This window comes from Capricornis sumatraensis, chromosome 10 (assembly GCF_032405125.1).
Source record: "Capricornis sumatraensis isolate serow.1 chromosome 10, serow.2, whole genome shotgun sequence".
NCBI lineage: Eukaryota > Metazoa > Chordata > Mammalia > Artiodactyla > Bovidae > Capricornis > Capricornis sumatraensis.
The window spans coordinates 12,680,538-12,693,752 of NC_091078.1; the positions used below are offsets into that span (position 1 = coordinate 12,680,538).

The 13,215-nt window shown below is 45.0% G+C and overlaps 1 protein-coding gene across 24 annotated transcripts in view; it reads left to right on the plus strand.

Moving 5' to 3' along the window:
• Positions 1–13,215, plus strand: part of KCNMA1 (potassium calcium-activated channel subfamily M alpha 1) — a 762,349-nt gene that overhangs the window by 656,035 nt on the left and 93,099 nt on the right. For 22 of the 24 annotated variants that reach the window (XM_068982831.1, XM_068982832.1, XM_068982835.1 and 19 more), the window contains one exon: positions 6,444–6,537. In XM_068982831.1, coding sequence (XP_068838932.1) covers positions 6,444–6,537 — 94 coding nt within the window. Of the gene's footprint in view, positions 1–1,763; positions 1,851–6,443; positions 6,538–13,215 lie in introns of all 24 variants that reach the window. The other 2 variants (XM_068982842.1, XM_068982843.1) reach the window with 1 other exon arrangement.

Here is a 13,215-nt window from a genome sequence, read left to right on the forward strand (position 1 = left end):
CTAGGTTTTCCATATAAATGTATTTACTGTTTCTCAGCTAGAAGTTGTAAAATGATCCTGCCTGATACTGTACATGGTAAAGTGATTATCCAGTTGTAGAGAGTTATGTATATTGTGTTGGTGATATTATTAGTGTTCACATTGCTTTGGGTAGGGAGCAGCCTTCATCTTTTAATGATCTCTGTATTAATATTCACCATGATGTTTCAAAACAAATCAGCTTTTGGGGGATTGATTTTATCCATAATACTGCAAAATCTTCACCAAACTTCTTGGTAAAATATGGCACAGTGGTAAAGAAGCACCCTGCCAAGCAAGAGATGTGGCTTTGATCCCTGGGTTGGAAAGATCCCCTGGAGAAGGAAATAGCAATCCACTCCAGTATTCTTGTCTGGGAAACCTCATGGACAGAGGAGCCTGGTGGGCTGCGGTCCATGGGGTCACAAAGAGTCAGATGCTACTGAGCACGCACGCACGCACGCACGCACGCATGCACACACACACTAGGTTGTCAGACCAGAAACTCTTACTTCCAGGATATCACCCACTTTAATTTCCCCGTGTTCTTGAGCTGCCTACTGACCTTGTAGGCATAGAACTTGGCTCTGATGCCTGTCTTACTTTATTGTAGCTGCTCAGCCTCATTGATGGCACGTAACATTCCCACCACAAGATTTATCCTGAAACAATCATTAAGTGCTCCTTTTTAGCAGTTATAGGACCAGACTCACAGGATGGGTTATTTATCTGGCGTTTGTTGTTCTTGTTCTTACTTTGCCTTCATTGCTTATGGGAACATTCATACTCTTTCACCTGTCTGGTTTGAGTGACAGACAGCCAGGGTTCTGGTGGTCTATAATTGTAAGACAGGAAACATCTCTTTGTAAAACAGGTGCCATTATGTGCTGCAAACCAGGGATTTCTTTTTCCTGGCTACACTATAAGACCTTGGAGTTTGCTAGCCCAGATTTCCTAGTGAAAGTCTGAGGCAGTCATCCTGAGTTTTGTCTATCATGAATCAGTTTGTTGAAAAGTGACTGTATTACTACAACTTACTTGATTTTTCTTGGGAGGAAGGGAAGTTTGATAAACCCAGGAAACAGGCAGCACACTTGTTCAACCTCTAGTCCCACAATTTCATAAGTTGCCATTTTTAGTAAAACAACATTCATGTCCTGAAAGGCTGAAAACACACACCCGATTCTTACTGACATCACTTATCATACAAGGAGATGCGACCGACACATCACCCTTTCTTAGGAGTGGCAGACCCCTGGCGTTTAATGCAAGTTAAGCAGCGATCGCACAACCAAGGGAGCTAACCAAGCCAGTGGTTTGAGATGGAAACGATAGTTTCACACTGAGGGTTGATAACTTGGACTCTAATGATTATTCAGTAGGATGCACTTTAGCAGGTTTTAGAAGATAATGAGTTTGGTCTTTCTGCAAAACTGAATTGTCTGTGTATATGTCTTTGGGGGAGAAAGGAACTCTGTATATTTGGGGAAATGATGACACAAGCAAGATTGTCTGCTGACACATTATCCCATCTGACATCAATGACAATAATGCAGTGAAAAGAATTTCAAGAAGTCATCGGGGGGAAAAGAGAAAAACCCTGCAATTTAGCTGTGAGGGAAGAAACTTCCATTTTAATTTAAAACTATAATTTTGTTCAATGTGAAAACTGGTTTGGAGCTTTTCCAATGAAAAATTTCACAAAGGATTAATTTCAGTTTTCTTTTCTTGTTATTGTTTGGCAGTCAAGGTTGGAGCTAGATCACGCTATTCCAAAGACCCATTTGAGTTCAAGAACACAGCTCACAATTCTCAGCTTGTGACCGAGCCAGGTGAAGGAGCTCTGGAATCTATCCCACTTTTTAATAACTGCACCCCTTAATGTTCTACCTTAACATGCTGAGCTCAGGGGGAGAAGGAAGATGTGCTACTGTGGATTTCAGCATGCATCTAGCTTGTTGGGCAGCAAAATGCCAAAGAGAAAATCCATACAAAATGATAAATAATCATTAAAACTACCCTCCCCCCAAACTAGCAGCTTGCACAGGACTCCAGTCGGAAGCCCTGTTAGTTCTATGCCTCTGCGTTCAAACCACTTTGCATGCCTCTTACTCTGAGTGATTCCAGTGTGAATATGACATTACTAATGATCTGCTAAGTGTGTGCAGATGTGGGTTTCGCCAGATGTGGTGATTAATAATGTAATGGAGATAGCCAGTTGACTCATGTTTATGGGTTGTTTGCCTTTTATTACATTTCCGAGTTTATTTGCTTTGAACTATTTTTTAACTGCAGCCAACAAACTCACCTTTAAGTCTCAGAGGGCATCATCCCCCTAAACCCTGTTGAGGAAACTGGGACAAAAGAATGTGCCCCAGGCTGGAGCTGAGAGTTGGGTCAGCTCTGGACTATGTAGGCAAGCTGAAGTTGTTGCCCCATTTTACTCAAAGTGCCCATGAAGAGGCATTGATGAACCTTGACACAGTGTTTGCAAGTTGGCTAGGCCAATAAAGCAAGGGATTTCTCTTTTTTAAAAAAATGCAGTAAAGTATATGATCATCTTGAAGGGAGCCCGGAGTTCTGGCCAGTGTTTCTGGAAGACGTTGCCTTGGTTTTGCTTAGAAAAGAGTGCCGATGAAAAGTTGAGTAAAATGTTGTTACAGATGTTCAGCTCTGCATTAAGGCTGTTGGAATTACCACCACATCTTAAATCAATTCCCAGAACATTGTCTGGAGGTTATGTCATTGAAATAATGAATCCTCTTTAGTCAAGTATAAGCAAACATGTTAAAACATCATTGTAACTTTAAATTAAACTCCAGCGCAAACCAAGGGATCTGAAGGCTCATTAGATTTGCCTGACATTTTTCTAGCACGGAGTCTTCCTAAACTGTAAAACTGTTAGATTCAGTGCCTATTAGACAAGCGAGCACTGGGAAGTTACAACAGCACATTAAGTGTTATACTTAGGGATGTGCAAAAACAAGCCCTTGAATTTTATGAGTACTCAGAGACTGGATGGAGTTCAGCGCCTATAAAAATTCCACATTGGATTCCTGAACTTGTTTGTGTTTTAAAGAAGCTGGTAAGTCAGGTTCCTTTAAAAGATCTTATCTTCCTACTGCTTCCGCAGCAGGAGGACCTTAGTGGAAATGCCGGAGACAGAGGTGTATTATAATTAGCCAGAAACCAGACTAACTGGGAACCTGGACATGTGTGTTGGCATGAGGTAGTAGCCCATTCCTTTGATACTTGTCTTTCACAAAGTAAGTCTCCCTTTTAAATTCAATTTTTATTCCTCTCATGTAGTCACAGAAGCCACGAAATGAAAATTATATTTTATAGCTTAACTAAAAGTTTTCCTCAATCTGCTTTCCTTATATATGCAGAAATTGATGGAATCCATATAAAAGGATAATAATTAAATATGGTTTATATCCTACTTAGGAGGCAGAAGTGATCGCGGCTCCTCTAGTGGGATCCAAGCCACGTGTAATGGCCTCCATTACACAGCGTTCGTATATTTAAGCTGGAGACATTTCCCTGCCCCCCACCCCCACCTACCCTGCCCCATCTCTTCAGGGAACAGATCTGCATTTCCAGTACACGAGGAAACCTTTGAACATGCATTTCATTTAAGAGAACAAATCCCAGTTTAAATGCAGTATGATTATGATGGATGAGCTCTCTGAGTTGCGATGAAAATAAATCGTTTCCTTGCATAGTAGGAGGCCTGACTTTAGCACCGGAACTGGGTGTTTCCCTGGAGCTGGCGAACAGGTATTAACTTGCAAGTCTTCCATCTGAAGATCACTGCAGGTACACAGATAGACCAGGTGCCAGGTTAATGGGCACTTAACAAGAGAGGGTTATGTATCATTAGCCAGTGTAAATGAGGAAAGTAAAGTTAAGCGAAAGAATCCAGCAGAAATGCCGGAGACTGTGACTTCCTACAAACACACGTGTATTGTGTAATTGGACAAAACCGTGGCAACATCTGGTGGGCTTGAATAAAGCTAGCCTAGGGTAGGTAAAAAACATGTTTGGACATTTCATCCTAACCATAAGAAGGCTTGTGTGATAAGAAGAAAAGAATTTCCACCTCCTACTAGATCAACTCACATGCACATGTGTTATTTAGTGCATCATGCTACTCAACTAATCCAGGTCATCTTGAACAAAATACAACCCTTGCAAGTGGCCCGTATTAAAAGATGACTTTGTATTACATGGGTAGTCAGCGCAAGACTTTCTGCCCCATCCCAAGGTGGGGAAAGTGCAAAAGTACACTTAGACCCATACACATTCTCTCTGTCTCTTAATCTTACTCCCTTTCTACTCCACCATTGCCTGGGATGCCTGGCCCCTCTCCTATGAAAGGAAGATAAATGCAGGCCTAGAACAGAGTGCCTGCCTGCTTACTGAGAGATGCATATCACCTCTAAGTGATTTTTTTCAATACCATTTATGTGGCTTGTATTTATTTCCTTTAATCTTTTAAGTGCTGTTTAGTCTCTGTGATTTGCTTGTGGATACTCATTTCTGATAAGATGTGATACCCTTCCAGCCACATAGTCCTTCCTGGAGACCTAAGTGACTGATAACGGTCACAACCTGAGCCTGGGCCTCTGGTGGGTGGGCGGGGTGGGTGGGGGAGGGGCGCCTGTGCAGGGGGAGCGGCAGGTGATAGAGTGTAAGGGCTAAGGGCATTTGCAGGTGATTGATCTGCCTTTGTTTCTTCCAGTCGCGCTCTCACTTCCAACTACATTCTTGTTCCATTTCCTTGTGTCAGCCAAAAGTTAAGACAACCTCAGACTAACAGTAGAAGAAAGGAGTGTACCAAGGGTGATACTTGGAAGCAGATTTAGAGGGTAGTTGTATTATCCTGGTCTTCCCTGGTTGACTCAGGCTGTAAAGAATCTGCCTGCAGTGCTGGAAACCTGGGTTCAATCCCTGGATTGGGAAGATCCTCCTGGAGAAGGGAATGGCTACCCGCTCCAGTATTCTTGCATGGGCAATAGTCCATGGGCTTGCAAAGAGTCAGACACGACTGAGTGACTAACACTAGCACTGGATTATTATAAACTCTTTGAGGCCATATATCATAAAATTAAGTGTATCTAGTGTTTTCAGAGAAGTACCATATCATGCACGTTCTGATATGGGTCTTCCTGGATAATATCAAGCAGCTGAGATGGCATCTCCTCCCCCACTTAAGCCTTGTGCACCTTTAACACCTATCAAGCTTCTTTTGATGTTGTCGCTGCTAATATTTCTCCTCTTAGCTTTAAGGTAACTGCATGTCATTTTGAGTTTCAGGGATGCTTCCTCCCAGTCTGTGTTGCAGTCAACAATAAGAATCCAAGGATCCTGTTTTTCCCTCTTGACATTACAGCTTTAGCCTGAATCATGGGGGTGGGGAGAGGAAGACTAGGATTTTGCTGCTGGTGCCCTTGGGTGACAGGCTGGGTATGCATCTGCTAATTATCAAGCAGCTGTCTTAAAAAAGAGGCACGATGCAGGCTACTATATCTCCAGAGCTTATTAGTGGGTGTCTTTGGGCAAAAGCAATAGCATATGCTGTGTTGTTTGTGAGCAGAGCTTCACATTGCTTAGCGATCTGTGTGGTTTAAACATTTGGAAAACAACCTGTGGTTTCCAATAGTCTCTGCTGCCCTGCTCTCCTGCCCACCACTCCTCTCCCTACAACCCTCCGCATCATCAGAGATATCATTCAATGGCAACCTGCTCCTTCGTTTGGGTGCTTGCAGCCCCTTTCTCGTGTCTTAATGAATTGAGAAAGGACCCCACATGCACAGCTCCACAGGCTCTCTCTCCTGGGAGGTGGAGGGACAAGAGCTGCATTGGGCTGGGATTCTTGAGCCAGAACCCACCAATGTTCCCAGTCCTGATGGATTGAAACATTGGCTGTTAAGGCCTCCAATCCTTGCCTCTCCAAGGCTCTTTTCCTGTGGCGTGCAGGAATTAGGAACCGGTTTTGTTGGTTCATTTGCAGAAGCAGCCAGCTGGCAGCTCTCATGCTGCTGCGATTTTTGGTCATCCAGCAAGGCAAAGGAACCAAAATGAATTCTAAGCAGAATGATGGCGTGTTCCCATATATATATATATATATATACATCCATATTTTTGCAATTTCTGTTCTTTCTATTGGCAGGGTGTTTATAAACTGTTTTAGTCTTTGAAAGTGCATGTTCAAATGCTGGAGTGTTGAGAGGTGATGCTCTCACCTCCTCTAAGCCGGGCTCTTTGACTAACGCCTTGGTTTTTGTCATTGGGTCCTAAGACACGGCCACGAATTCCTAGTGAGTGACTGAGCCGTAAGTGTGTGTCCTTTGATATCTTGCCTGTATTTCACAGTCTGCCCTCAAACTGTTCATAATCTCATGAGCTGCCTGTATTTCCAGTTGAAGATGAGCAGCCGTCGACACTGTCACCCAAAAAAAAGCAGCGCAACGGAGGCATGCGGAACTCACCCAGCACCTCGCCCAAGCTGATGAGGTAAGGGTGGAGGGGGGCCCGGGCTGTGCAGCGGGTCCCCTGGTGGCGGGTCCCTCTCTTGCTCCATCTCCTCTCATCGCCCCCCCCGCCCCACCAACCCTCAGGGGCCCAGCAGCTCCCCTCCCTAGCAAGCTCGCAGGGGAGGAGGGGACGAGATCGTTAGATGGCTTCTTAAAGGCTGGAGTATTTATTCTGTCAGCTTGTCAGCAGTTAATGATAGAGCTGAAAAAATTCTGTCATGAAAAACAGTTTGAAAAGCTGTTTGAAAAATACATAGGCTTTAAAGTCTGAGCTGTCACCATGCCCTGTCTGTGTGTAGTTCCTAAACAACAGTGGCACTAATGACGGCAGCAGCCAATCAGAGGGGCGCGTGTGGTTAGTTTGCCTCCGGCAAGTCTCTTCCCGCTGGAGTCCCTCCGAGGACTGTTTTCTGTACTTAAGGCCATATGTGAGATGTATCATCACAATCAAAAATGAACCTGAAGATTACCTTCTCTTTATCCTGTCGATTGAAATCAAATTTCTGTTAATTGATTTTGACTGATAAAAAAGTCTAATAATCTGTGGACTTGCCAAAGCAAAGTTCAAAAGTAATCCACTTCTGCTCAGGCTAAAAGCAATATTAATTATGAAATAGAGCTTGTGTGCACTCTTTTGCTCTCTTTCTCTCCTTCCCTCCCTCCTTCTGCCCCTCTCTCTGCCCCCTCCCTTGCTCCCTTCCTTCTTTCCTTTCTTCCCCTCTCTTTATCTTGACTGCAGCTTTCTCTAGGAAAAGGCAGGTGAAGCCAGTTTTCAATAGACGTCTGTTGGTTCCTCTTCTTGGCCTCTTCATCTTTCTTCTCCCTTGTTTTTACGTCTCTGATTCGTCTGCCAATACTAGTGCTTATTTCCCCCATCACCCTCACTCTCCAGCATCTCAGTGAAACAGGAATGATTTCAGGTTTGCACTGCTTTCCCTAAATGTTCCCTGCCATGGAAACACCTGCCATCTTGATGGTGCTTTCTTCTTCTCATTGCCATTCGCCATTCTCCTCCCTTTGATGATTGATACAAAAATCAGGATGAATTCCTCCCCCTCCCCACCTTTTCCTAGCATTCGCCTCTTCCTGCCTCTCCACAGCCACCTTTCTAGGTTGGAGACAGGGCAGTTCTTCATGTGGTCGAGAACGCAAGTCCCAGAAGACTCACCCAGCCCCGTGTCCTTTTCCATCACAATCCCCTCTTCCTGTTCAGTGCTTCCTGTTTCCCATTTGCTCAGTCTTGCTTGGGTGCTGCTGATTTACCTGCTTGTTTACAGTTTATGAGGAGAAATAAAACGTGCCCACTGCCAAGCCCTTGTTTCTCCAATGCCACTTGTCATGCTCCCATCCATTCTCTATTGACTCACCATTAGGTGATCGCCTTATCTCATGCTGATAGTTTTACCCACTGAAAACAGACAGAAGCCCAGGCGCTTTCTTTTGCCTAAATTTAGAGAAGCAAATAAATAAATAAAGAGAAGTCTGAAAAATCTGAAACCTTTGGAGCCAAATTCCCTGTCCCTGTTTGCTATGTAAAGTATGGCTCATTTCTTTGATCTTGAGTAATAATAATTCTGAGGAGTTATACTGTTTTCATATGCTTCAAAGCTGTGTCAAAGTTTTGCTGCTTAAGGGTACTTCTTTATTCTGTTGGCTCTTGGGTACCAAGATGACAGGTCTTCTGTATGAGGTGGAAGCTTTTTTAAGTCGTAGCCTTCAGCAAAACATCAAATTACCAAATCCGGGGTAACATACTTCTACACAAATGCCTTTCCTGTAGATATATTATACCCTATATATTAAATACTTTAGTGTTACACGCTACATTTTATGTGCAATAGAAAGTGATGGTTTGAGGTAGCCTTGGGGGGACTTTTTTTCCACAAGCAGAAAAAGCTAGTATATACCGTATCAAGTATGGTTTTTACAGGACTTTCTGCCCGAAGGCCTTTGTAAATAAGTAATGATCAACAGATTGGCTGTGGGTTTTTGAAAAGCATGCCTGTGTCAGTTTGCATGATGGGGGAGAATTTTCAAAGTGGGTCTTGCTTTCATTGCCTGTCGGAGAGGGGCTGAGGGAGGCAGTCATCCCGGGCTGGGGCTGTCTACTCTGCGGTACATCAGAATTGCTAAACGTGGGTCAGGCGGTGAGCTGAAACTTGCCGAGCTACAGAACTCAGGTTTCTGGTGTTGCTGCCTTTGGGCTGCTGATATTGCTGGGGCTGCTGTTACTGGAGCTCTTTACCCCGCCAGCCCATGATGACCTCAGTCGGGGCTCAGTTGGAACAGGCTGTCCCATGACATGTCAGAAAGTCTTCGACATTCCTCTCCTTGACTGCAACTTTCTGTGTTCCGGGTTCTTTACAGAGTCAAGATGGGAGTCTGTCTGTGGAGATTCCACAGACTCTGTGGAGCCCTGTTGCCCTTCATTTCCAGGGTAGGAATGAAGAGCCCATGGGTGGTTGGGTTTGAATCACCGACTCTGGCCATGAGGTTGCCAGGGCTTATTTTTTTCTAGCTTCATCTTGCTGATTGACAGGAAACAGAGTCCCACCCACCCACCCCAAACCACATCTGCAAACACTCCCTATCTACTCTACAGGAGATGGGACTCGCAGGTCCTATTCCTTATGACCTGAAACATCCATAAAGGAGGCTAATGACTCATTTGAAGTGGGTGTTTCGACATGAGTTTGTGGCTTGCTGCTTGAGCAGAATCAATCATTCTGAATACGGGCAGGTTTTAGTGGCCTATGGGCAGTGATAGGAAACTTTCCGAGAGAAACTGGAGAGCCCAGAATGGGCCAGGCTGGACTCTAATTTACCACTGTGGCCTCTGCAAGTAAAACATGCTCCTGCGTGAGGGGTCCTTGCAAGCCATCTGCCAGCAGGAACTGCAGCAGGGAGTCCGTACTAATGGTCTGTCTCCCCTTTGTTCTGGGAGCAGGCCTACCCTGGCTTCCGAGCGTCACTTCACTCTGCACCATCATTAGATGAGCTGCCTTGCTCGGTGTGTCTGGATCCTGAGGCAGTATGTTTTTTCAGAAAACAGCCCTCACAACCAGACCTAGCCAATGGCAAGCATCTGTGCTCCAAGTCAGGGGTCTGTGCGTCCTGATAGAGACCTTTGGCTTCAGATCCCGCAAGGGAGTGGACTGAGGAGGTGACCGGGGCCCTGTTATTCTTCTCAATGCTGGCCTCTTAACATGGAATGGTTTAAGGAGCCTCTCCTAGCTTCCCTCTAAAATCACCAAGCACCTGTTGCCCAGTTCTCCCTACTCAGTGTATGTGTGCCCTGTAAGGAAAGCTGTGTCTTCCTTCCATTTAAGGCTCTAGAGCAAAGCACTTTGTCTCTGAATAACCAAGTCAAGGGTTCTTAATTAGTAAGGAATCTAGTAAGGAATCTTACTCTAGTAAGTCCTGCCTAATTGGGAAGATATGAACCGACATGGTTTAGTTTCCAAACCCATTTTATTCACTGCCTCACTCCGGCACCTGCTGGAGGGAATAGGGTGGTGCTCAGGCCATTGCAAGTGGCTTGATGTGGCTGGAGAAAGAGGTTCTTAGAGTTGACAATATGAGAGTGTTCTGGCTTCATTAGGGAGCTGCCAGATCCCATTAGGGCTTCCCAGGTAATGCTGGTGGTAAAGAACCTCCCTTCCAATGTAAGAGATATGAGACACAGGTTCAATCCCTGGGTCAGGAAGATCTCCTGGAAGAGGGCAAGGCAACCCACTCCAGTATTCTTGCCTGGAGAATCCCCAGGGATAGAGGATGATGGGCTATAGCCCATGAGGTAGCAAAGAGTCGGACACAACTGAAGTGACTTAGCATGTACACAGACCCGTTGACTGTTCAATGAAATCTATCTAGAAAGACTTTCTAGGGGAAAAAAAGCTCATTGGACACCATTTTGACTACAGTTGAAGGAGATTCTTGGATTCTCTGAATTCCAGCCCCATGTACTATCACATTCAGTTTATTTCATGACCACCTTCAAGTGGTTGCCTTCACAGATGCTTTTTGGCTGTTGAGAAGATATCTTCAGTGGATAAACTGGTATGGGGAAAATGCCCTGGCTCCTTTGCTCTGTCCTCAAATGCACCCCCGAAGGTTATGCCTTTCAGCTGCCCACTTCTGTTTCCTTTCTCAGATTAATTTTTATCTGGGAAAGGTTTAGAGAGAATCTGCTGTACTCATGATGTTGTAGGTCTTTGAGGGTATGAAAATACAGTGGGTTATAGTCTTCAGATTATATGGATTTAGTGAAATGAGTGAAAGTCACTCAGTCGTGTCTGACTCTTTGTGACCCCATGGACTATACAGTCCATGGAATTCTCCAGGCCAGAATACTGGAATGGGTAGCCTTTCCCTTCTCCAGGGGAATCTTCCCAACTCAGGGATCGAACTCAGGCCTGGTGTCTTCAAAAGGCTGATGGTTTAATGTGGGAGATAGACAAGAATATACAGCAAAATAGAATAAGGGCAGGGTGGTGACCTACCAACGTAGGCTGTGAGAACAGAGAGAGCCCTCATTGCCTCTAGTTTGGGAGGCTGAGCCTGGGCTGTGAAGGGTGAGGAGAACTCTTGACTAATAGCACTGCCCACCCTTGTCCACTGTTTACCAGGTGCCAGGCATCATTTCTAGAGCATTATGCTTGTTATTTCATGGAATTGTAACTACATGAGGAGGGGCCACTGTTTCATTTTATGGATAAGGAAATTGAATCACAGAGATGTAAAGAGTAGTAAATCTAGTAAGTCTTACCTAATTGGGACAACATGAACCTAAATGGTTTAGTTTCCACATCCATTTTATTTACTGCTTCACTCCTGCACCTGCTAGAGGCAAAAGGATAGTGCTTAGGCCATTGCAAGTGGCTGGAGAAAGAGGTTCTTAGCGTTGACAATATGAGAGCGTTCTGGCACTTAGTCATGAAGGCCTTTCCTGTCGTAGGCTAGAACCTTGCAGGTTTTTGAGGAAGTGGTACCCTAACTTGTGTTTTGAGAGGATCACTGATGATGGCATAAGGAAGGGTTTAGAAGCCTGCATCTGGGCCTTCTGGAGACACGTGATACATAAATTCAGAGGTGTGAAGGGAAGGCTTATCCCCGCCTTGGCCTCTGCCAAAGTCCTTTGGGTACCAAATCATTCAGGGTCTGCTGTCGAACCGTGGGCCAGATGTGGGCTAAACAATCTTACCAAGAAGGACATATAGCATTCCCTACATCAGTTACACCACTTCCCTCAGGTGCTGGGGGACTTGGGATGAGATGCCATGGGCCCTGAGGATCTACCCAGGGTGTACTGAGTAGACACTTTCCACAAAGAGATAGCCCCCAGCCAGGCTAGTGAGGATAAATGACAGTGCCCCAGAGATAAATTGAACCCTGTGAAAGGAGCTTCATATCCTAAGACCCAGGAAACATGAGCAGCTTGTTTTCTGAATGAAAGTGGAAATATGATTGGAGAAAAACAGATTATCCTCCTTGTGGGCACTAACAGATTGTTAAGTGAAATAAACTCATCTGCTTGTTAAGTTCCATCCCTTCTCTTTTGATTCATACCTCTCACCGGGTCTTTTCTGTTAGGACTGCCAGCTTGAAAGGTTTTAGTAATAGAAAATGGCAAAGTGGCCTGAGTCCACTCAGAGTTGGAGACAGAATGCTATTCTTACAATTCCGTCCACTGGGCAGAATGAAGAAGGAAAGCCAGGACAGCTTAGCTGAGTAAATTCACCTCTTAATGCACAAACAAATCACAAGTGACAGGCCCCCACAGGACTGGAGAGGAAAGAAATGGTGAGTCTCATCATCCCAGGGCTGGGGTGAGTTGGACACAACTCCCTGGACACAGAGCATGCACAGCAGAGGGTCATTATCCCATCCCCTGGTTTCAAGAGCATCTTGTCCACTCTCCTCCAGGACTGAAGAACATGTCAGATCTCCTTGCTTGTCTCCCAAACATAAAGGCACAAATTTCCTTCTTCCTCTGAGAAGAGTGGCTGCCTAGCAAGAGATGACATACTCAGGAGCAACAGTTCTTGACTGCTTATTTGTTGGGTAGGGGGAAAAAAAAAGTGCAAGTAGAGATACAGAAAGTGTGGCCAGAGTGGCCTGAAGGTTTTCTCAAGGTGGCTCCTGGGATGCCTGTCTGGTGGGATTTGGGGGTGGGGGCAGGGGCAGCCGTGTCTCAAGAGAGATGAGTATTATCCAGGATGGTGGAGGCAGTGGTAGAGGATGAATTAAGGTTGGAGCCAGAATCTCAAAGTCAGGATCCTTGCAACATAGCAGGAAATAGAACCCACCCAGAAATAAGATGTACCCAAGAAAGAGGCAGATCCATTGAGTTAGAACCATTTATGGTACTGAAAATCCAAGTATGGACCCTTTAGAGGAGACCACCTGAGACCCCCTCCAGTCTTCTCTGACTGGTGCAGCCAGAGAGGCATGTGTGTGACCTGCTGCTCCTGAATGTGGCTCTGAAGGACTTAGTTAATACCTGCCAGGTTGCCTTCTGTAGCGTGGAAGTGATGGAAACCAAGGAGGGTAAAAAACTGAACTATATGTTGTACTTAATAAGAATGAATATTTCATTTACTTTTTTATGCTTATTTGCTGATTAGCTCTTGGAGATAGAGTTCAGCAAGAGAGTCAC